The sequence below is a fragment of the Dunckerocampus dactyliophorus genome, chromosome 16 (genome assembly GCF_027744805.1).
Source record: "Dunckerocampus dactyliophorus isolate RoL2022-P2 chromosome 16, RoL_Ddac_1.1, whole genome shotgun sequence".
NCBI lineage: Eukaryota > Metazoa > Chordata > Actinopteri > Syngnathiformes > Syngnathidae > Dunckerocampus > Dunckerocampus dactyliophorus.
In genome coordinates, this window is record NC_072834.1 from 5,621,456 (window position 1) to 5,646,472 (window position 25,017).

Sequence of the window (25,017 nt, forward strand, 5' to 3'; positions counted from 1 at the left end):
CTCATATCAAGTCCGCGGGGGGTAAGCCAGCGTCATTGGCACTGAAGGCAAAGGAATATATCCATTCAGAATCAAACTTTTTTCTTCCGATATATTTTTTGGGGGCGTATTCATGGTTATGGACAGCTTACCATGGGGGTAGCACGCTGTCAAGACGTCTTTTTCGTGTTTCACTGACTGAACAAATGGACTCCTTCCTCCTTCCCTTGCTCATCCAATCAGCAGTCAGAACACAGTGTAGATGCATTCACGGACTAGAGGCGAGTCAGATATTTCAAACTCTTTCAAACATTTCCTCTGCGTCAGTATAAAAAATAAAATAAAAATCACAGCGCTCCGCGTAGGAGCAACAACAAGGAGGCATGCTGGTTGCCGACAACTGACCTAGTCTAAAAGCACTAGTCAAAGATCCTCTATATGGCAGAAGCAATCTGCTGTTTTTTGGGACCTACTGTGACAACATTAGTCAAAGATCCTTTATATGACATGTCTGCTGTTTTGAAGGGCCTACAATCTTCTCAATGACAGGAGCTCTGTGCTGTTTTTCAGGATCTCCTGAGAACCATTATGAATTTGTATATTTTCAGTAACGTCATGTTGTATTTGGTGTGTACTGACATCATTCTTTCATGGAATCACATGGCTTCCACTCGAGTGTCCCACCTGTGGCTTTCATGCAGACTTTCAGTGTCAGTCCATCTGTTTCCCCCCCTCCCACTCTCATCAACAAATGCCTGTGATAACTCAGATACATATACTGTACACACTGCTCATACCATCTTACGCGCGCACACACACACACACACACACACACACACACACACACATGAAACGCTCCCCGTGAATAAAACATGAGGTCCACTTCACAGCAGGTGCTTTAATATGAGATCTACATAAATCACACTCTTCCACGTCGAGGTGTGTGTTGTGGCACATGCAGGCGGGATGACGTTTTAATACATCTGCCCACGCATTAGAAAGGAAGGGGACATTCCAAATGCATTAGAGAGGACAAAAATGCTATCTTTTCCAGCACTGCAGGTGACTACTGATGAGACAAAGATTGGCGCTCGTATTCCTTGAGTCATGTGTGCTTCCGTTCAACAGGAGATCAATTTGCGAGCATCTTTGCGAGACTATAGTGCATTTTGGCAGCTGTTAAAAAAGACACAAAATGCCGGCTATCCAAAATACAAAGAAAGAGGAGGAACACACAGATGATGATTTTACACATATACAATTATGTAATATATGCACATATTATGAATACAAATGAAACAGTGTTTCAGTATGAGAACGCATTCATTATGTTATGACAAAAAAGTTATCATAGTATTTCCAGATTAAAGTAATAATATTATGTGTGAAAAAGTCATCATTTTACAAGAATAAAGTGATGATATTATGATGATGGAGTCATGTTTATGATAAATAAAGATTACAGCAGTAATGTTGTATTTTTACAGCATAAATGTTTGGTTTTTGCAGAGTCGTGATTTTATTGGAATAATACCAGAATAATGTAACATAACAAGAATCATGTTGCAAGTCAAGGGTCATTTAAAAACTTTATTCTCATAAAATTAGGACATTTCAAAAAAGCTCTTTCTTTAAAGACACAGTGAGTAAGAATGATATGTGGAATGGTAACCCCCCCTGCGATTTATTTGGAGGTGGTAAGTTTATTTTGAGCTCTGTTGTTATTTTGCTTGCTAAATAAAGACTTACTTCTTCCTCACAGGCTTGTGAGCGGCACAGTATTAACTATATGATTCAACAATTTATTTGTTGAATAAATTGTTGCAATTTAGCGACTTTGACAATAAAAGCTTTATATCGGCTTTCATTGATGCGGATGTTGGCCATATCACAGTTATATGCCAATATCAGGCCTATAATTATTAGTAGCCGATATTATCGGACATCCCTAGTTATCATATCATTGTAAAATAGTTCTTGCCAAATTTAAAAATGACTACTTTTCATGAAATAACTTTTTAAGTGATATTGGTACGACTTAGTACGATAAATTTTCATAAAAGGATTTTTTTTTTGTCTTTTTTTCAGGACAGTTACGTTTTTTTAAGTTTTTTGTTTTTTTTATCCCCCTCACCTGATTGTGGCTTTTTTCTCATACTATTCCGACTTTCTTCATGCACAATAAAAAGGGTTTTTTTTTGCATAAAGTTTTTTAAAATCATATTACAGTGACTTTATTAACATAATATTACAACTTCACTCATAACAATGACATGGTTGTCGTCCAAATAAAGAGGAAATTACGTAATATTTTCATATGACTTCAGAATCATGGCTTTTTTTCCTCATGTTACAACTTTATTCACTTCACCGGAAAATATCTCATTATATTATAACTTTTTTCTTTCAATTCTGACTTTTGCTCGCAAAACTTTATTGTCAGTCAGCAAAAGATGAGATGACTTTCATGCAAATAGCCTCCTTCCTTCACATCTTATTGGCTTATTGAAGGCAATCCTATCTTCCCCCCCCCAATACTCCAGAAGACTAAAGAAAAAGACAGAGCTTCTTTTGATACAATGGAGACGGTTGCCATAATGCAGCTGGAGGCTTTGAGTGGATAAGCATCCCTATTGGAGCTGTGGATTGTTGCTGATAGAAAGCCGTCATTTTCTATCTGATTGCAGCCTGCCTTCCCCGAGGCAGTGCTTGGATGTGTTCCCCTCGGGGAGGAACGGTAAAGAAGGTTAAAGACAAGACAAGCAAGTAAAAGTAATGATCATCACACCTATAGAAACTCATCCTAATGGGCCTAGCCTTTAATGGAAGTGACATTTTCTAAACCTAGTATGAAGACATGTAATGAGCCTTTTGACGGATTCCTCACATCGAGTCATTCAGACAGCCATCAAGGCTTATTCGTCACCCGTCGAAATCAATGAGTGAAGAAACTGTATTCTGAGTCCTCATGAGATTTGATAGAAATTTAAGCATAGGAATGTGTAACACTTCCAAAAGACCAATCTGGATAAGACTGGAATTAAATGTGGTTTGACATCCAGATGCAGATCTGGCAAAGATATAAATGCTTTGTGCTTTTTTTTGGTATCTGAACCAGATCCAAATGAAACTTCCGGCCTCGAATCATGCATTCGCATAGCACATTTTGTTCATATGGGATACAATTTAACAGGGAAACAAAGTATTGTCTCTTCTTAAATTGTTCCAATATGCAGTTTGTGATTACAGTGGAACCTCGGTTAGAGTCCACCCCAGTTAGCAGTTTTTTTGTTAACGTTGTAATTTTACACCATGATTTTGCGATTTGCGTGCATTCTCCGGTTATTAATACACAGCATGAGTCCATCTGTATTCTTTTTTTTTTATTATTAAAAAATGTCCTTCCTTGTTAGCGTCCTATTAGCTAGAGAACAAAATGGCAACCGGAACCTGATTTTACGTTTCCCGTCATTGGTGTTTGACTCTCAAAATGTTAACACAAAACACGTTTTTATAGTTTTAAAATTATAGTTGTACATGAATAAAACAATCAAAATGCAAATAAATTACAAAGGTTACTTTTACCTTCATTGAAGACTACTGTTCCCAAAGACTAAATGTGGCAGCAAGACACCACACGGTCACCATCTTCCTGTTTTGTCATGAGTTATTTCTTGAATTCAATCGTGTTTCTCATCTTTTTTGTTTATCAGAATGCTGGCATTTTCAACTTTTTTTGGCTCCATTTTGGGTTATGGAGGTGACAAACACTATTGAATTCAAGAAACAACACATGTCAAAACAGGAAGGTGGTGGTGGTTGATCTAGTTGACACATGGTGTCTTTGGGCACAGTCACATCAAGAACCACGTCTTTGATGAAGGTAAAAGTAACATTAAGTAACATAAAATTAAACTATAACTGTAGAAGTAAAACATTTTTGGCTTTGTGGAACTAATTTACTGGACTTACATTATTTCTTATGGGAAAAATGGATTCAGTTCGCATGCGTTTTGGTTGGAGTCTGACGTGGAACAAATTAATAACCAAGGTTCCACCGTAGTTCCGAATTTTAGCATTGCTCTGACCATGTAACATATTATTGTTGGAATAACATTAGATTTCACAGAGATGTATGTTTTTTTAACTATGCAATTTTATTATTATTATTAGTAGTAGTAGTAGTAGTTAGTAAAAGTATTATAAACTTTATTTATTGCGTTAAAATGCCAATATTTTATGATATTTTATACACGGGCCCCTCAAAAACAACAGCGGCCGGTAAGTTGCATGCAAACAACCAAATAAGTGGACAAACCTTCACTGATAAAAACACAACTACTTTGATGGAAGCATTTGGAAAACATAAACAAAAGACAGTAGCTAAAAAACAAGACAAAAAAGAATAGATTTCCGTGCTCCAAGGCCGACCTGTCAACACGTTTCCTGACCCAGCTGCCTCCAGAACAAACAAGCCCGGCTTCTTTTCTTACAAAACATTCTGACAGAATTGGTAGCTTAAATCTGAGATTGGAGTTAGTGGCTCTCTTTGGGGACAATTAAGAGCTCAGCATTTTCTTTCAGCTTTTCCTGAAAGGTCGTCCACACGGAGGTAAGAGTCACACGGGGAGGCAGAACAGAAAAAGCCCAATCTCCCACTCTTTCCTTACAGTTCATGTGCATTTCAGTGGAGTTACAGGCAGCAATTACACTTAGGCTGGCGACGAATCAAATTAAGCTTCACTCTGTTATTGTATCCAATGGGAAAGGCTTTTTCAACATTTGCAACATAAATAATGACTATAAAACATGATTGTATTCAAGAAATAAGATACAGCAAAAGCACACAATTGCTGAATTCTGCTCCTTACTGAGAACAAACGATCAAGCTTCCTAGCGTATACCTTTGGATTGTTTTGATGAAATGAATTCTTCCATTTTCCACTCCGCTGCGTCGTGCTTGTTTGGACGTAATTGCTTTCCCCCCCAAAAAAAATTCAATAGGAGTTGAAAGTGAAAATGAGGTTGCAACAGAAAATACTCGCACAGGACTCAATATTAGGCACACCAAATGACGTCCAATACTAATGCTGTTCTAGTTTCAAATTAACCCAAACGAAATTATGTGAAGCCAATTAATTTGTTTGGCAGCCCTTATTAACTTATTATTAACTGAAGTGTTTTAACTTTCTAATGGTTAAAGAACCGTGAAGAAAAGTTAACCACTGTATAATAAAAGCACAATAAGGTAAAACGTCTAATCCTTTGAAGAACATGTGTTAACTGGTCAGGCAATGTTTTACAAGTTACATTTTAACACATCTAATTGTCATAAATAAGTATAAATAGACGTTAACCATAGTACAATCGTCCCTCGCTACATTGCGGTTCGAACATCGCGCCCTCGCTTTATTGCGTTTTTTTCAAAAATGAATTCATGAATAAATTATTGCTGTTTCGTGGTTGAATACGGCTTATTATTCGTAAAATAAAGCAAATTGTAAGAATTCTTGGCCTAAATTAAGCATTTCAAAGCATAAAAATGGCTAACTGAGCGAAACTATAAATATAAGACATTAAGAAGACGTGATATGTGGCATTATATTTGTGGCTTGTGTACACCTTTAAGTGAGTCGCTCCTTAACCACAAACAGTATTATACACTGGCCACTAGGTGTCAGTAGCACTGAGGAGACAATAGCCACCGCAGGAAGTACGCGGTCAATGCTAACGTGTGAGTGTATGTTATGTCTTATTTATATTTTCTATGATTATGTCTACTATATTGGATAATACAAGTGTAAAAGTGACCATAGGGATGTTATTTCATGTCTCGAGGGCTACACAGGGTGTTCTCACCATCACTCGTTAGCTCCGATGAGTGAGACGCCTTTTTTCCGTCTGAGTTCAACAGCTGCCGTGGTCCAAGCCATCCAAGCAGAAGCTGTAGTAATTCTACACTCGATCAAACTTACTTAAGATTTGTCAGATCAAAACGCCATCGCTGCGTAAGACTTCAAAACGTGATAATAGAGTCCGCTTCACTACTTCGGCCCTCTAAGCTTCATGGAAACTGTCGTTCTTTTTAGCCATCACTACGCCGCATCATTGTTTAAACTGCAGGGTTTGAAGCGTGTGAAAGTTTTATGGTTTTATTGTCCGGAATTTACGGTATTTTTGGAGTTTTGGGCTTTGGAGACGTTGTTGTGTTGCCGCAGGCTTTTTTGCAAAGATATAGATCGAGATCCTTCCAGCTCAGTACTCATGCTCAGTTGCTGCATGTCAGGGAGTGAGTGAGTCTATTCGCTCCTTTCAGAACACCTTGGGGCAACTCCACCAGGAGGAAGGCCACCTTTGACAGGCTCCTGCCAACCCAGCGCCATCTTGTTCCATGCAGATAAATGCTTGTGTGTTGTCTGATAGATCAATATGAGCTTTGAGCGATGCGGCCACCAGTGATGATGATGATGTCCACCCTGACGCAAAGTGGTTCCCCTCAGATAGAGAGTCAATGACAAATTGTCTGCCCGCAGATTCCCATCAAAGTAGGTCAGTTTACATCTTGACAGCTCAGAACCAGCCTCCTTTAACTAAGTGGCTCTCATTTCATCCACACTACTACAGCAAATAAACACATGATGTCATCTATTATCTGCACATAATGTTATCTTGGTTGTTATGTTGTTGTTTATTTCAGGATTACAGAAAAAAAAATGTCATTAACCGAAGACCGCACTACATTTTGGTGCAAATATGCAAATCTAGGACGTCTTCTGGGTTTTCCTAATTTCACATGAAAAAATACTTGCGTACATCTTCAAAATTCATCAATTTCAAAAAATCAAAATTCAGACCTACTCAGGACATGGACAGGACAGCGTTTCTATGAAGGTGCTGAGCCAAATTAAATTAAGATTGTTTGGCCTTGGCGGAGGTCTGCACCCAGCAGTGCTGTTCTGTTTTAAATGTAAAATGAGATTTATGATTGGATTTCAGTTATTTTTTGTTTAAGCCTTTTTAGTTATTTTTTTATTATTTGTTTTTTTTTTCAGATTATATTTGTATATTATTTTTGTTATAATAAAAATAAAAAATAAAATATACAAATAAATTGTTTAAGAACTAAGAGTCAGCATTTTTGTAATATTTTTAGTTTGTCTACCCCACAAATAAGATTTTTTGTTGTTGTTATTTATACTGTGCATTTTTTATTTTTCTCCAAATACATCCAAATACAAAAAAATCTAATAAATAATAATAATAACAATAACTCTAGCATTTGTTATGATTCTTTTAGTCCATGTCTTTGTGCATCTGCCTCACCAGCCTTGTCCCGCCTTAGTTGTACATATAGTTTTCATATAGATTTATTTTCATATAGTTATTAGTTATACATTTTTTTGTAGCAAAAAAAAAAATCCCGTCTATTTTAATGATATATTTAGTAAGAGTCTTTGTGTGGCTATGTCACTTGCAGTGGGACATTAGTGCAATGTAATGCATTTATTTTGATATAGTTAGAAAAACATATACACATGAATACTGTTGCAGATCAATAATCTTTTAGGATTCAGTCTGTGTGGCACGGAAAGACGCTTGTAGGACAGATAAAGCGGACAACTTCCACCTCCACAAACAAGCCCCCCAACTGCAGATTGCAGGGCAGCTAGGACTGGTGGAAGTGAATGCACCATTCACCACAGCAGCAGAGTAAGATTTTTTCTGGCCATTTCAGGACAATGCCTAAAAGAAGAATCGTAAAAATATTATTATTGGAGTTCTGAAGACATTTGATGAGGGAGTTGAAAGTGTGCACATACAGTACATGAGTCAGGCATATACACACTAATGCCTTTTTGGGTCCTTGACAGCCTTTCAATGGAAAACAGAGAGTGGAAGCAAAAGTGCAACGGAAGCAACGTCGTCATTGAAGGCATCTCCGGTGGCGCCTGCAGCTTTTTTTGGGCACGCCGCCGAACAAAGACCTCATTTTAAATGTTCCATCCGAGAGGGTGAAGGTGTAGAACAAAAGAGAGTTTTTATTCATTTTTGGGGGGTAATGCTTGCGCACTGCAGAAGTATAAAGGATTCTAAATTCAAAGCATGGGTTGATTTTAACAAGGGCTAACGAGCATGTTCAATCTACCCTCAGATTGCTTCTTCGCAAGCTGTTATTTTTTATAGTACTGAACGCAGCTCGCTTCTACACAATATGCATTAAAGCTGACTTAAAATGCTGACTTTTTCATATCTGATGCCAGGGACAAGACTTAAAATGCAATAAGAAACTTAATGAATCCCTCTGTGAATCAGGGATTACTCTGTAGGAGACATTACTGGAATTAATATGTGTTTTACAGCGTATAATGAGTGTTTTGTCATGTTTTTTTACCGTATGCTGCTATCTTATAACTTTTTATTAACTGTACAAGCATTTGTGTGTCAATTTAACTGTCCTAAATAAGTATAACAAAACACAAACTACTGCATAATAAAGCTAAAATAGTAAAACTACTCACCTGACAATCAGAGTAAAATTGATACATTAGTACATCGACACATCAACATCATAAATATGTATAAATAGAAGGTAATCACTCTATAATAAAACTGAAATGAAGTCAAACTATTCGCTTTTTAAAGACGACTGAGAAGGTGAGTGAAATGTTCTCAGTTGAAAAACATTTATTAACTGCACAGGCATTGTTTGCAGTAACATTTTAACATATCTAACTGTCATAAATAAGTACAAAGAGATGCTAACCACTGTGTAACAACTGTTAACTCTTTCTGTTTATTTAGACGGGGTCGGCAACCTTGCTCAGCGCTGAATTGCCATCAATAAGCATTATATTGGTCCTGTCCTTGACTGCCTTTGCAGAGAGATTTTCTGAATAATTTCCTGTTTATTTTTTAATTCGGAGAGTATATGCTCTGATATTTTTCTAATCGATTCTTTCATGTATTGTCCATTTGTGAACAGCTCGCCCCTCCATACGATCTAATGTGATCACAGTGTTGCCAACTTGGCCATTTTCTCGCTAAATCTGGCGACTTTCCAAACCATCTTGGTGACTTATTTTGTCAAAGTGACTAGCGAGAAATGTGGGAGATTTTTCTGGTATTTGGAGACATAAAAGTGAAAGCATATATTGCTCTGAGGTTGCTGCTGAAAGGTCCGGCCGGACTCGCAGCAGTCATGAACAGAGAGTGCACAGTCAGCTCATGTGGCACACTATCTGCCTGTCCCGGAGTCACTCGTCTGCGATTAGCGTGTCACGAGCACATAACTAAAACATACTGCTATGCTCTCATTAACTACATACCGTAAATTCTGGTGTATAAGCCGCTACTTTTTTGTTAAACTTGGAACTCTGCGGCTTATACAGCGGTGCAACTAATTTATGGCTAAATTCTAATGTTGTGACATCTCCTTTACTTCGGAACTACTACTAACTGCTTAAATACTGTGCCGCTCGCGAGTCGGTGGGGAGACATTAACTCTTTCTTTGGCAGGAGCAGTGCGCTCACAACGAACTCATCAACCCACTGGAAGTCAGTGGAGGCAGAAGAACATAACAATGTGACTCACGGTGTCATTTTTCAAAGAACACTTGACTAACAGCACTACATTCATCACACAGCAACTTAATACTAAAAAGGTGTATACACAAATATACATAATTGGCTCCTGTCAAATAAAGAGCTGACTGGTCCTCACAGTATGCCACTTTATGACGTGAACATGTGCGGCTTATACACCGGAATTTACGGTGATTTTATTTTACTGCGCAGTAACTTGCTTCAGACTCAACTCAAAACTCCCTCACCTTTTTTTTCTCTCCCGTGCAGTGAGGCTCACTGCATACACTAGCCTACCCCCTCCCTTGCTCATCCAATCAGCAGTCAGAACGCAGTCTAGGTGCATTCACGGACTTGCGGTGAGTTGGATATTTCATATTCTTTTCGAAAATGCACATGCCCCCTACTTCATTGTTTAAAAATATGACTACGCTCGGCAAAGGGAGCTGCAACGAGGAGGCTGAAGAGCCACGGGTTGCCGACCCCTGATTTAGACCATAATAAAGACGTTGTGATGTTCGGAGTGCCCCTCAATTCACCTTGCTGTTGTCTCATGACAATTAAGAAGTGTCATTCCCAAAAGGACTAGGGACATGTTTGTGAGTTGGAGATACATCTACAATGTTGGAATTGCACCGCTGGCGCGTTCAGGTCAGATTTAGGTTATAAAAGAGCGTCAGACAGTGTGGGCACGCTATTGTGCTTCTGTCTGCCATCATGAGAGAGGAGTGGCTTGACATGGTGTGCATGCATTAATTACACTAAATATTTTAACATCATTAATGAAATCAATGTACCGACGTTAACGCGATATTTTTGACAGCCCTAGTATAAATAGAAGGTAACCCCAGCATAATAAAACCAAAATAAAGCAAAACTACTCACTCCATGTATATGCTTGAAAGGCAGAGTCAAATTGTTGCTGTTAATATGTCAAAATATTTATTAACTGCACAGGCAATGTTTCACGTAACATTTTAACAATTGTAAGGGTCAGAAATAAATATAAAGAGATGTTAACCACTGTATAATAAAACTAAAATAAAGTAAAACTACTAATCTTTTGGCAGACAATCAGATTGTTACGATCATAGATCATTTTATGAATTGTACAGGTAATGTTTTAACTACAGTTTTAACACTTTTAAGTGCCATAAACACGTACAAATAGAAGGTAATCCTGTATATAAAACTAAAACTATTGCTCTATGTAGACACCTGAGAGGCGCTCAAATGAATAATAACGGATCTCGATGAGCACACACACATTTTTCCACTTCTAAGAGTCATAAATAAGTATAAGTAGAAGTCAACCACTGTCACCTTTTCACTTTCAATTAAATCTCTCTTCCTGACTTTTCTTTCTCATTTGCTACTGGACTTATCACGCTGTCGTTCTCCTTTCATTCTGCCCTAATCTTGCTCTCTCTGTTTATCTGTGTGACTCAATCAGAACCTCCAACCTCCCTCCTTTGGTTCTGCTTTCCCTCATCATTCATTCTACTCACCTCTTCTCTCATCCCGTTGATGGATGATGCGGTGCGGCGGCGAAGACCTCAATCAGACCAGTTTGGAGGAGGGAGGCGGGGGGGGGGCTTGTAATCTCAAAGCTAATTCCACTGATAGCCATCGTGTGTTTATCTCTACATGACGTGTGCAGGCCATCACCTGTGGAACAAGATATGAGCGCTGGTACTGCCTTTTACACTTTGTAACAGTCCGGTCTGGTCAGGGAGGACTTAGTTTGCTGTTGGTTGGACGCTGGAGCCCGTTTTCTCACAGAGATCTTGCAAAATAGCAACATCGGAGCCATAGCAGAAGATCTGGCAGTGTTTTGAAGGAGCGACTGCAAAAATGCTAGTCAAAGATCCTCTATATAACAGGAGCACTCTGCTGTTTTTAAGACGCTACTGCACAAAAAGAAGTCAGAGAACCTTTATATGGGAGGAGCGCTCTGCTGTTTTTGAGAGCATACTGGAAAAACACTAGACATAGATCCTCTATTTACCATCGGATAGTGACAATTGCGCAGGGGAAGTTGCTTTCAAGTTTCGTTCAGTATCTCCACCTCAATACTGTAAATTATGGAAATCCTTGGGATTTTTTTGGCGACTTGTGTTTTTTTAATGTCAGGAGTCATTGTGATGTACCCCCGCTCCAACATCTATATAAAACATCCATATTTGCTTTGGCCTCAGGGTTAAGGCTTGATGCATATCGACGGCGACACTCAATAATAGCCTGAGTGCTCTGTATTATTGATAGTGGAGCCCTCCTCAGTTCTCTTAGACATCTCAACTAAGATGGCAAAGGATGATGAATGTTGGAAGATACAAATATGTTGTGCTAACATGAAATAAATATAAAGCAGGGTAGTTACACCAGTCCATAACTGCACTTAAAAAGGAACTGCACTTAGAAAGGCCAATAAGTGGTGACAATGAAGGCCCCCCGGGGTCATCTACTGTATATACACCATAAGATACAAGACTATGGCCAATTGATGATAGGCTGGGAGATTACAGGCAAGCGATTGATAATGGAATATAAATTAGTATGTTTCAAACTGTCGGCAACATTAAACGTTTTTTAACTGTGCAGGCAGTGCGTTTTGTAATATAGTCGTCCTTCGTTCATTGTGGTTAATTGGTTCCAGACATGACCGCGATAAGTGAATTTCCGCAAAGTAGGAGTCAGTATTAAATCAACTGAATATTTTCGTGTAAAACGAAGTTCACTGTTGTTAATATCATAACCAAAACAACAACAAAAAAACTTTATGTTGGAATTTGCGACGTTCATTCCGTTCTTCTTGTATAAAAATAATTGCCATTGTTAACTTAGCCATGTTGTAGTAAGCAGCCAGGACACCGCTTTGTGTCACTGTTTTGTGCACACAATAAGCTCAATTACAAGTTATGTAGTCAACTTTGTAACATTACTATCTGTCAGTCATACAGTACAAGTGTAAAAAGTCAACTTAACTGCTGTGAATAGTAAAACAAAGAGCAAACAGTATGTGGTTACTCGGAAGTGAGTCAGATCGTGTAAAGCGATGAGATTTTGCGGTGTCTATTGCGTTATTTTTCTTTTATTAATATTACTGTTATTGCTGGCTTAGCCATGTTGTACTAATCAGCCAGGACACCGCTTTGTGCAGCTTACCAGCAGCCACAGTAAGTTCAATTTCTTATTCTAGGCTCTTTTTTTAATACAGTCACCTCTCATTTATAGCAGTTAATTGGTTCCAGACATGACCACGTTAAATGAATTTCCGTTATAGAGAATTCAATGTTAATAAATTTAATATTTTCGTAGTTGGAGCATAGAAAACCTGCTTATGACTTTCTAAATATGTATTTTTACCATTATTAGAGCCCCGTAGACATGAAATAACACACCTATAGTCACCTTTACACTCCTGTTATTCATTGCGACTCTCATCTCGACGCTGCAGGGACTCGAGCTAACAAGTTAGCGAGCTAATCAGTGAGCCTTGAATTTATTTCTTCTAAACTTAAGAAGCCGAAAACTTACCACTTCCACGCTCTATCATGCCGGACATGCCATGGCTGACTCCATGCAGTGTTAAAGTCATGTAATGTAAGGTAATGTCTCAATGTTTTGTGTCATTACTGCCGCCTAGTGAGCAGAATGCTACATATCACTTGTATTTCAATATGCTTTGACTAAGGATAGACTATAGTCTACCACAAAACAGCGATTATTTATGAATTAGTTTCTGAAAAACCATCACATAGGGAGGAAGAGATAATCTAATAGCAACATTGCAACTGTATACAGACAATTTGTTTGTTTCTGTTTACATTACTACTTGTTATCATTGTTGCCATTTTGTACTGTGCAGCCAGGACACTGCTCTGCAAAGCTTTCCTACGTGCACAATAGTTAATCTTCCACTGGTCAAGTTAATCGTTTGGATGCTCACTCAGCTGAAATCTTTAGGGGCAAATTTTTCCCTACAACTGTTGCCAGAACTCAAATACTTCAAGTGATCATGTCGTGTATTCATGTATGATTTTACCTTTAAGGAATGGGGTCTTAATGTAAAATGTTTGTGTGTTTTTGTTCTTCAATTTCAACCCATTCTAAAGATGTACGTGGTTTCCATGAAGTGGCAGACCCAGCGCTCGAGTTGCAGGGAGGTGATGGCAGGAAGGGTGAACAAAAAGTCGAAAAAAAAGCAGACGGCGTGAAGGCGAAAAGAGGCAAGGAGGCAAACACAATGGTCATCAAGGGAACCAAACGAGGGTGAAGAGTTTCAGAAGATGAAAGCGCGGTTTTAAAGTCAGTATTGAAGAAGGAGAAGGGAGAAAAAGGGAGAGGTAAAGATGCTCACCTGAGTGTCCTGGTGAGAACTCAAGTGGTGAATTATTCATGACCGCTCGCTTCGTACTGTGCATGCTAAAGAGAATAAAGAAAAGTTAGGACCGGAAAGTACAAATATTGTCTGCATAATGTGGCTAATTAGCCTGACATTGTTAGCAACTGCATGCATCTGTCCATGTGTTGAACGGTTTAGCTAAAAATATACCAGTTTGCTGACTGGGTGGAAAGAATTCAAGCAGCAAATTGTGAATAGTATGCCACCGGGCTGCTAGAGAACACACATGCTAGATTCAAACCGGCTCGTCTTCGTGACTTTGACACTCTCCTTGGTGCTGAAACTCTCAAACGGTCTCTTCGTTATTTTTATTATTGTGAAGGCACTAATCAAAGATCCTGTTGTCTGCCGTTGTTAAGGATCTACTGCAAAAATACGAGTCAAAGATCCTCTGAATGACAGAAGCGCTTTGCTGTTTTTAAGGACCGACCGCAAAAACGTTAGTGAAGATTGTTTTTAGAGATCAACAGCAAAGTCAAAGATTATGTATATGACAGGAGTGCTCTGCTGTTTGTTAGGGTCTGTGCTGCAAAATCACTAGTCTATGATCCTCTACATGACACTAACAGTGCTGTTATTAAAAATGTACTGCAAAAACACTGGTCAGAGATCCTCTACGTGACAGGAGCGGTTTGTTGTTTTTAAGGACATACTGGATCCTCTATATGAGCCTTTTTGCACCCACGGACCGATTCGTGCTCCCACAAACCTCTGGCAGAGGTGAATGAAGAACGGGAAAAATGCAGTATAGTAGTCTTAGTCTTTCTGTGTAGCGTGGGAGAAAGTTAGCACATGCACAACGACTATGGTGCTTTCAAGGACCGTCGAACAATGTTGGACGGGTCGCCGCTTGCAACAATCAACATAAACACGCAAGAACTGGGGGATTTCTAACTGTACATTATTTTTGGAATATAAGTATGGCCCATATTTCCAAAATGTAAATGCATTGACATAAAATTTTATTTAGTTATTTACATTTTTTAAAAATCATTTTAATCACCCTTGCTTTATATGACAGGCGCTTGCTGCTGTTGTTAAGGATGTACTGCAAAAAGCAAGTCAAAGATTCTCTTCAAAAGGAGCGCTTTGTTCTTTTTGGGTATTTACTGCAAAAATGGCCGTCAAAGATCCTCAATATGACCAAAGCACTCTGTGAAAAAGCAAGTAAAAAATCTATATGGCATGAGCGTTCTGCTGTTTTCAACAACCGAGTGCAAATGCGCGAGTCAAAGATCGTCTCTATGACATGAGTGCTCTGTTGGTTGAAGGAATCTACTACAACTCACCAAATATGATTTGTTGTCCGATGTCAAAACACACTCTACGTGGGTACAAATGTGACAATTTCATCATGTTTTCAGTATTATTTCTTCATAATACAAAGTATTATGCTATTTTTGTTAAAGCGGTTGAGGACTGGAGATGAAGTGTGTACATGACTTTGATGTTTGACTCTCGAAGGGAGTGGGGGGGAGCATAAAATGTCTGAAATGGAAATTCATCCTCAGCAATTAGAGACAAGAGTAGGACAGCTAGATAAGAATGAGTTGTAGCTCCTCTTTTTTTCATCAAAGGTGAAAAAGCTTAAAAACATCAGCGGGCTTTCTGTGACAGGTCCACACCACTAGCAGAATTTTAATGTTTTGCTCAGAAGACAAGGATGGTGGTGGTGGTGGTGGTGGTGGGAGGGGTGTAACGCAGCTTGAAACCCATCCTCTGTTACGTTGGGATTTCACGGGTCTTGCTCATCCCTCGGGTTCTGAAGGAGCAAATGGAGATCAAGACAGCGCTGTGGGGGAACAAAGTGTTCCTCCATCATACACACCGTCTTATCATCCAGCAGGTGATGTCAAATATAAACCACAGGATATAAAGTGACTGCCAGGCCAAGCGCCGCCCACAGAATCTCTTTTCGCCATCGCCGCTTAATATCCTCTCTTGCAGCTTGACACACAATGCGCAGCATTGTGTTGCGGACTGACATGATGGTGCTGTTGTTTCCTTTTTGTCATGGCATTAAAAAGGCACCATGCATGGGAGGCTACGTCTTTGCCATGATAGACTGTGTACAACATGACTCCAGGTGACGTTTCCCTTTTCAGATACACTAACTAGACTACCTAAAGGGGCGTATCTGTCCTGTGTCCAGTATAATGTTGTTTTTGCAATAACTTAACAGTTTTCTTTTAACACATTTGGCCATCTGCTGTGTTTGTTTCCGCACAGGACGGCATGGGCAGCCTCAGAATAACAGAGAAGGGCATCAAACTGGAAGGGGACTCGGAGTTCCTACAACCACTCTATGCCAAAGAAATCCAGTCCAAACCAGTAAGTCAATTTTTGTCCTTTGTTTTTTAATTATATGTATAATTTAATGCTTGTATGTATTTACTCACTGCCTCTCTGGAGCTAAAACAACTCACAATTGGAAGAAGAAGATTTTTATTGGAAGAAAATCAAGTAGATATTATTATTTACATTTTACATCCTGTCCACGTTAGCTATGGTATATCAGGAAGCAATTTGTCTTATTTAATGCAGAGGAAAAACAACTGATGCATTGCATGTATGAGGTGTAATTGGCTCATACTGTTCTCCGCTCGCCTCACTGTCAGCTACTCTCATGCCAGTGTGGTCACACCCTAGGTACTTCAGCAGGTCATCTGTCATATGGGGTTTGAAGTCTAGGAACTGTTCAGTGTTCTTGTGCTGTCAGACTTGTACTGGATACAGGAATTTGTGATGGCGACGTCAAAGAAATGAGCAGTCGCACGCAAGGTCCAACTCTTTGTTCTACTTGGCATGCGATGGAAGCTCAGCATGCGGTCACAGAGGTCCACACCACCCATGTTGTCATTCTACTACTTTACCTGGGCCTGGGTTTTGTGCAGGCATCTTCAGGATGTTCGTCATGTGCAGTAGAAGCCATCATCACTGGCTTGTTGTCATGCCGTTTCCTGATCGCCAACTCAGGACTTCTCCTGACTACCATTACTGATGCTCTCCTCCCTCCTCTTTTGAATCAGTTGTCATCATGCAACCAACACGGCTTTGGGACACGGTTTTTGTTTATGGTTCCAGTTGCTGGAAGGCCAGCAACTGAAGTACGGGCGACTTCCTGTGGGAACCGTTTCAACCATGCGCAAAACTGCTGCTGCCCCAATTCCCAACCTTTGATCAGCAAATGTAACGTTCCCTTGGTAAACTTCAAAGTCCAGCATCAGACCATCTGGAGGAGCAAGGACAAAGCTTGTAGGTCATGGCTTGCTTGGAACAAATTACCTGATGGGACAGCAGCCTGTAAAAGGGATCATTTCCTCATTGATCAGACTTTTGGTGGTTTTGGCAGGCGAAGGCCTGACTCTCCAAGGCATGTCTTTCTTCTTTGTTTCCTCTGTTACATCCTGGTCATTGACAGTCTTCAGTGAGTTCCTCAACTTCAAGGACCTGTTCCTTGTCATTGTCTGGCTTATTATTGACACTTTAGGTTTTGCTGGTGCAGAGCATGTAGATTCTGCGAAGGCAAGGATGGCCATGTGGACTGACATGCCAAAGAAGAGCATGGGAGACGCCCCTCACCTGTAGCTCGTTCTGATTTGTGAATGCTTCTTCAAAGACTTTGTCGTCAACGCACTGTGAAAAGTACTCTAGTTTCTATGAATGGTCGGGTACCCTTGACAGTCAGGAGGCCTGGATAGCACAGGCTGGAATCTATGAAAGACTGTATGATCAGCGCCTGGCCAGCACAACAACATAGTTTAATGTAGTGCGTTAGGTTTTTGTGGTTTGTGTGCGTTATTTGAAGTAATGATTATGTTTTACATCGAGAGTGAGTTGCTTTGCATTCATTGTTTATCTTTGTTGTTCTGTTTATTTAGACCACACATACTAGACACATACACATAATGGTGTGATGTCTGGAGTTCGGAGTGTCTGTGAATGCACCTTGTGCGAGTGTGGTGGAGAATGAGGAAGGGCTGTTCAGAGGATTGACGGAGGGACGTTTTTCCGATATGAAAGGTGATGGAATTGCACTGCTGTTGATGAAAAAAAAATAAAACAGCCCTTATATGCATATATCATCTTAGAATTCTACTGGTGAAATAACTAAATAAGGCAGACAAAATATTAGGTACCGCACTTTATTTTGCAGTGCGTTTCCACACCAGTGCAAAGCACATGAATAAAAACGATTGTACATTCGAGACGGCACAGGTGTGCACAGTGCTTGGCCATAAGGGCGACTTATACACACATTTAAAAAGTTTAACTCTAACCAAGAACAATTAGGAAGTGGTAGAAAAAACAATTTCTGGCCTGGCTGCACTTTAAATTACAATTCAATGATAAATTAATGTGCAAAAACCAAGAGTCAAGCAATTGATTCTTTATTTTCTTTCCCCTTTTCTTCAATGTTGGTCCTTTTGGCTGAACCGAGGTTTACTGAGGTTTTGATTCAATCTTGAGACTTGTGAAGCAGCCTCAAAAGAAAAGACGTACAGATGTACAACATCGACGCTCTCGTCTTTGTGTTGTCGTGTCTGGGACTGGGACTATCAAGGTGCTGTCGCGCCAGTGACACCAGACAAGGAGATGGGTGGGGGCTCAGATGTATTGCGTCATACACAAACCAAACATTTAGTTTAGTGAAGTTAAGTGAACGGAAGCCCACGGTGCCGTACTGATCCACTCCAGCCCTGCAGGTGTTACAAAGTGGGTGCCAACTGCCATAAATGTAATGTAATCTGTTGGGTCGGCGCCCCCACTTGGCCACAGTGCAAGCAGATTGTACGACAAAGTGTATGACTAAATTCCTTGACTGCACCGACATTGATGGGTCCTTAACTCTTAAGTAGGGACGAGCGAGTACACCATTATCTGTATCTGTATCTGTTCATACACCGGAAGTGGGTGGGCGGCTTAAATCAGTGCATTTTTTGAAGTCTGAAATTGACATGGATTGATCAGAAGTTTGTTGTTTATTTGAAAACAATGTACAGAACAGCCTCAAAATTGACATTCAAATTACGTTTTTGATCACAAAAGTAAAAGAACCACTTACAGAACATATGTTTTAAGACTTTTTTTACGTTTTGTAATGATCTGTGTGAAGTTGGTGATTCGTGCAAACATCCAGCGATGGCAAACAGGAAATAATCTGTCAGCCTTGTTCACTGTATTTTTTTCAAAAGCACCGCGTTCAGTACTACACGCAATGTTTTCCAACTGACTTTATGTCACCAGCCAAATTAGAAGCAAACAGACGAAGAAAAAAAAAGAAACACACAGGCAGTGATCAACGCAACACGAGCCGTTTACAGCTCCGTCTTGTCAAATGCAACGCGTACGTAACGAAACAAGTCTAGCAACTAACTTTAAATATCCCGCAAACCAATAAGCATCAGCGAGCACTTATTCGGGCACCGCGAGCGAGCATTGAGTAATCGCGCGCGCAGGGAGCAGCAAATTCAGACATTGTGAGCGTGCGATGTTTTTACGCAAAGTTGTAATAGTACAGGACATGCACAGTCCAAATACCTTACCAACAGATACCAACAAAGATGAATGGACAAATGGACAACAAAGGTGAAAGGAAGAATGCATGCCGACTGAGGTTATTGTCTATGCTCTGACTTGTATTTCATATGATGTTCAACTCACAGCTGCATAGTTTACACATACTTGTACACGTTGTCCAACTTTAATTAATTTGCTTATACTTTTCTGTGTTCAATAGGTTTAAGAAGCAAAGTGTTATCAGCCGTACACACACACAAATGGTACGCTATAAGCAAGGCCACCACAGTCAGGCCTTTATCTCTGACTAAGAAGCCGGCTGAGTCACGATGATTAGTCCACAGACGGAGCATAGCGGGCCTGACGTGAGCCGCATTATTGGACACAGCATTAGGGCTAAAGCTAATGGTCGAACAGTGCCTACCTTTTTGTGCTTGAGCTTCTGTTGGAGCAGGGGGCTCCAACCTTCATCACTATTAGAGCTAAAAGAAAAAAGAAAAGGAGAGGTGTGCTATTGGTGTTTTATTTCCTGTATATGACGAGCAACATTTCATTGTACTTTATTCACAAAGCAGATCTCCATTCAAGCAGTGTGGTTGTCATCTTTATGCTAGTTTGTGGTAATTTTAAATAGAGGCATCATGTCTGAATTGAACACAAATATTATAAAAAAAGTGAACATTATAAAAATATGATTTATTATAAACTATGTATTATAAAAAATATTATAAAATACAATAGTATTCAGAGTTGAAGCAAATTTTCTTCGACCCTTTGGTGCACTCAGTTAGCGAACTGCCTGTTGGAGACCCCTGTGTTAGAGGAAGGACCACCACTTGGTCTAAAGACATGCGAGTAGCAACCGATGCTAACACACTCAATTTCTTTGGCTATATATTATGATATAATGGTATGATAATGTAACTAAACTAGCAGTGACCGAGAAACACAAATCTAGAGGCTAGCTAACTTAGCTAGGAGTCTCTCTCTCTCGCTAGGTTTATTCATTTATGCTTCATGTATGGTCGACGGACAACAGAGACAGCAAGGCCGTGCCGGCGCCGCTACAAGCGAACGAGTTAGCTAACGTCGACGCTATCTGCTGCACACCCACGCCCGTGGTTTCAACATATCAAGCCCAGTTCCGACTGCGAGGAATAACACAGGACGCGACCAAGTATTTCTACGTATCGGCGCCGCTGGATGCCTCGTACGGGAGCCCATAGGCCTATATATACAACAGTTTTTTATTATCGCCTTTCATTATAGGTAAAAACCCGATAGCAATATCAACTGATATTACATTGTTATGCCAGTATCGGGCTGATAATATCGGTAGGCTGATATTATCGGGCATCCCTTATCAAAATAATAACATAGGCTACTGTTGCGGCCGTAATCCATACCAAGCTAAAACTCAACTCTGAACCCCTGATGTCACTTCCTGTCCTTCAAACAGCCGCAACACATTCATTGTAACGTGCAGGAGTTTTATTTATGTCTTAAATGGCTTATTTTCTCAGATCATATCTACTGTATTGGGAAATACGAGTGTAAAGGTGACTATAGTTGTCTTATATCATATCTAGAGGGCTCTAATAATGTTAAAAAATGTATTTAGAGGTTTTCTATGCTCTAACTATGAAAATACTTTGCAGAAAATCACTTATCATCAATTAACTGCAATAAACGAGGGATTACCATGTGTGTGTTTCTTTCTCATCTTGTGCACATTGAAATCCAAATAGACAGTCCTTTGGTGTTTTCCAGTTTTATTCCAGTTCTTCGTCCCAATAGAAAAACACAAAGAGGAAAATAAGGACCAAGACTATTGTCGTAGAGTGGCGCAGAACGATAGACAGTCCGGCGTCTGTGTCTGGCACCAGGCTGATAAATGCTTAGTGGGTGATGAGCAGCAGGTGTGCAGCAGGTGGCTCCGATCCAAGAATTCCAAATAAGAGGCAGCAAGACCAACACAGCCAGGCTCATGGCAATTTTACCCCCTCTAACTGTAAGAAGATAACATTATGTTTATTCATGGGTAACATTTGGAGGTATTAATGTTGGACGTCTGAACAAAGATGATTTTTTTATGTTTTGATTCTTTTTTTTCTTTTTCTTTAAATTGCCACAGCTTATTATGTTAGAAAGTCGAAGCGCCCATTAAATCAATTTGCCTTAACTGCGTGAAGTTGAGACTTTTCCCGACCATGAACAATACTATCTTCAGTATTTCATCTTGACCTACTTGTGAAAGTAGTTTTAGGATTACGTCACTGTGTTGTCTGTCCGCAGGGTCGCCCTCTGTTCCTGCAGTCGTCCAGAAACGTGTCGGTCAACGTCGTCAACAGCAACAACCAGCTGCTCACGCAACTTATAACAGGTATGACGCAGGGCCACAATCGGCACAAACCTTCGTGCCGCTGCTTTCGCTTCTTCTTTTAAAAGTCTCCCACGCGCCGACAACATCGGCCGCAACAAGATTGTTCTCTGACCCTCACGCTCACCTTTGCACATGATGTTTGTCTGTGCTCAAGCCGGGCGTTTCAAAGACATGATGTTTTCAGTTAGTTGTTTTTTAGTCCAAATTCCAAAGTGTTAAGTTGCTGTGCGATGATTTTAGCGTTCATTCTAAGATGACCCCTTGAGTCAGACTGTTGTATTGAGTAATGGCCTCCTGCGATTTCCGATGGGTTGACAAGCTGGTTGTGAGTTCCCTTATAACTCTTAAATGGGTCCTGCCAAAGAAAGAGCTACCATTTCCTCACTGACTCGTAAGCGGCACAATATTTAAACGATTAGTAGTCGTTTTGAAGTAAAGGAGATGTCACAAGATTAGAACAAGGCCACAAATGTTTCTGCATCGCTTTATAAGCCGCAGGGTTCAAAGTTTAAAAAAAGTAGCGGCTTACACACCGGAAATGACTGTGCCTTGAGAAGATATAATATAGTTTGGGGTAGTTGGGGTTATTTTGGAAGCCTTCATCCTCTACTATGCTGCTCTTTCAATGTGTCATCGGACCTACTCAGGCTGCCAAAATCAGCCTCACCTTCGTTATAATGACTCAACGTCATCACGTCGTTAATCCTCCCTCCCCTCTGCTCCACCTGTGCCAGCAGCCGCCATAACTCCGGTCCCACTGTCCTCTTTTGCGCTTCCCCCCCATGGTTGGCCTGTCACACTCTTAATAGAGCTGGCAGCCTCAGAGGCATACAAATCACTTTTGAGTAAACATGCACGCGGGAGTGTCTTTCACGTCTGAAAGGAGCGTCCGCATAGAAAACTCCCTCCCAAAATGGACAGAATCGATTGTGCGCGTGTCAGTCAGCCGCCTCCAGCTAACACTGTTTTGTTTGCGGTGACTCCAGCAGACTTTTTCTTTTTCAAAATGTGTTTTTTTTTTTCAGCTTTCAGCCACGGGTCACTCGAAAATGCTATTCATCCTTGGTAGCATTCCTTTCAATATTTGTGTTGCTGAAGTTCCCAATTGCAGACTTAGAAATGTGTTCTAAATGTGAACTCACATCAGGCACCTACTGTACCTGTAATATGTTGTTAAAAAAAAAGAAGAAGAAGCACTAAAAGCTTTAAAAACTAGAGAAAGCTGAAATAGACCACTTTTAAAAAATATTACATTTGCTCTATATTCCTCATTACGCTGAGTTTAGCACAGAACAAAGGCCACAGTTGACATCTCAGCGTCGGCCACATTTGGTGTGATTTACCTCAATTTTGAAGACATGACCTAATGTATGTACTATTATAATAATACTAATTATATGTATGAAGGTATAATAATAACAACTATCAGTGGCGGGCGGTGCCTTTGGTACCTGAGGCGTCAGTGAGGACTTAACCGGACAGAATTTTTCTCGGCAGACACTACGAGGGACAGTATTGTAAAAAAAAAAAATAATAATAATAATATGATGATGAAATTTGAACTCCTGTGCCAAGCGGCAACGTTGAGTTACCAATCCACTTGCAAAAATAATGAACTCCACCGCAATATGTATTCAATTATATGACAAAAACATAAAACCTTTAAATAAAATCCATCTATTCCAGCACAATTGCACACTTTATCCACCTTTTACGTATCCACTAACTCTGCCTTGTCCAACATAATAGATGCCATAGATCACATACAACAACGTAACATTAAGAAGTGGGACAGGAGGACACAACCTCAGCATAGCAGTGTGAGCCACAGGGCTAACATTACAGTCGCATTTTAACAGCAACCTTATGCTAGGTTAGCCTATTTGTGGAAGAAAAGCAACATGCTCAAAATTCCAGCTACCTCCTGATAATAGGGAGAGCTCCAGGCTTTATTTTAAAATGTGTAGCGAAGCCTGCTTCAAACAAGCATAGGAGATAATCCGTCATGTTTGGTGTTCATAAACAGGCTCTAGGAACACGTTACTTTTAGAACATCATTAAAAGGTCACTTTTACATAATAGGGGACCTTTTGACGTAATGCAGAACATAACCTTGTACAGGCATCCCTCGTTTATCGCGGTTAATTGGTTCCAGACCCAACTGTGATAAATGAATCCGTGAAGTAGAATTCAATATTAATAAATGGAATATTTTTGTAGTTAGAGAATGACCGTATACATTTTACAGGAAAGCAGAATTTTGCATAAGGTAGCTGCCAATAAGATGGAGATTTCTTACACATTCACACAACTCTTGAGCGACAATACCATATTCTTCAAAGCGAGATAGTTCCCAAAGATTTCAGGTGTCATTCAATCTTCTGCATTTGTTTGCTTCAGGATCCAGTGGATTCAAAGCACGAGGCAAGATGTTTGAGGTCAAATCCACGTCTGGGAAGCTCCTCTTCTCGGCCGACGAGCAGGAGGTGGTGGTGGGCGCCGAGAGGCTCCGAGTGATGGGTGAGTGGTCCGATATATCAGCGGCCCCCAACCTTTTTTGACCCACGGAACAGTAGGCAACAGGCCCAACGGCCCAACAGACAAACATATACATGCAAAAACTATGGGATTTGTTACTATATACGTATTATTTTTTTAATGAAATAATGGCCCATATTTCCAAAATGGATATGCCTTTACATAAAATTTGATGTCGTTATTTACAAATGTATTTTTATAAGCGTTTTTTTTTTCATTGCATCATCGCACCTGAAAAAAGCTTCCTGCGACCCAGTTTGGCCCCACACACGGACCGGTACCGGGCTGGGGGCCGCTGCGATACATGACTTTGTGGTTCATGCTGAAGATCAAGGAGGTTGTGCTGATTTTTGGAAAGCGCTGACGGTACCAATGGCACGCAAGCAGGTGGAGACGTTCTCCTCTGACAGATGGCTATGTAGGCGATGAAACGAGACAGGGGAGGCCTCAAAGTGACGGACGCAGATGCTGTGCTATTAAAGAAAGATTTGCATTAAAAAATACTTCCTACAGTGACCCTCGCAGATTATAGTTGAGTGAAAAATGGAAGAATTTCCTTCAAGGCGTTGCCTGTGACAGGACGCTTACAGATGGGAGCGATTATTCTTTT

General features: G+C 40.1%; 1 protein-coding gene across 9 annotated transcripts in view; it reads left to right on the top strand.

The window, feature by feature from the left end:
• sgcd (sarcoglycan, delta (dystrophin-associated glycoprotein)) overlaps nucleotides 1-25,017 on the top strand; it is a 208,274-nt gene that overhangs the window by 141,804 nt on the left and 41,453 nt on the right. For all 9 annotated transcript variants that reach the window (XM_054756133.1, XM_054756141.1, XM_054756134.1 and 6 more), the window contains 3 exons: nucleotides 16,196-16,297; nucleotides 21,782-21,869; nucleotides 24,270-24,389. In XM_054756133.1, coding sequence (XP_054612108.1) covers nucleotides 16,196-16,297; nucleotides 21,782-21,869; nucleotides 24,270-24,389 — 310 coding nt within the window. The remainder of the gene's footprint in view (nucleotides 1-16,195; nucleotides 16,298-21,781; nucleotides 21,870-24,269; nucleotides 24,390-25,017) is intronic.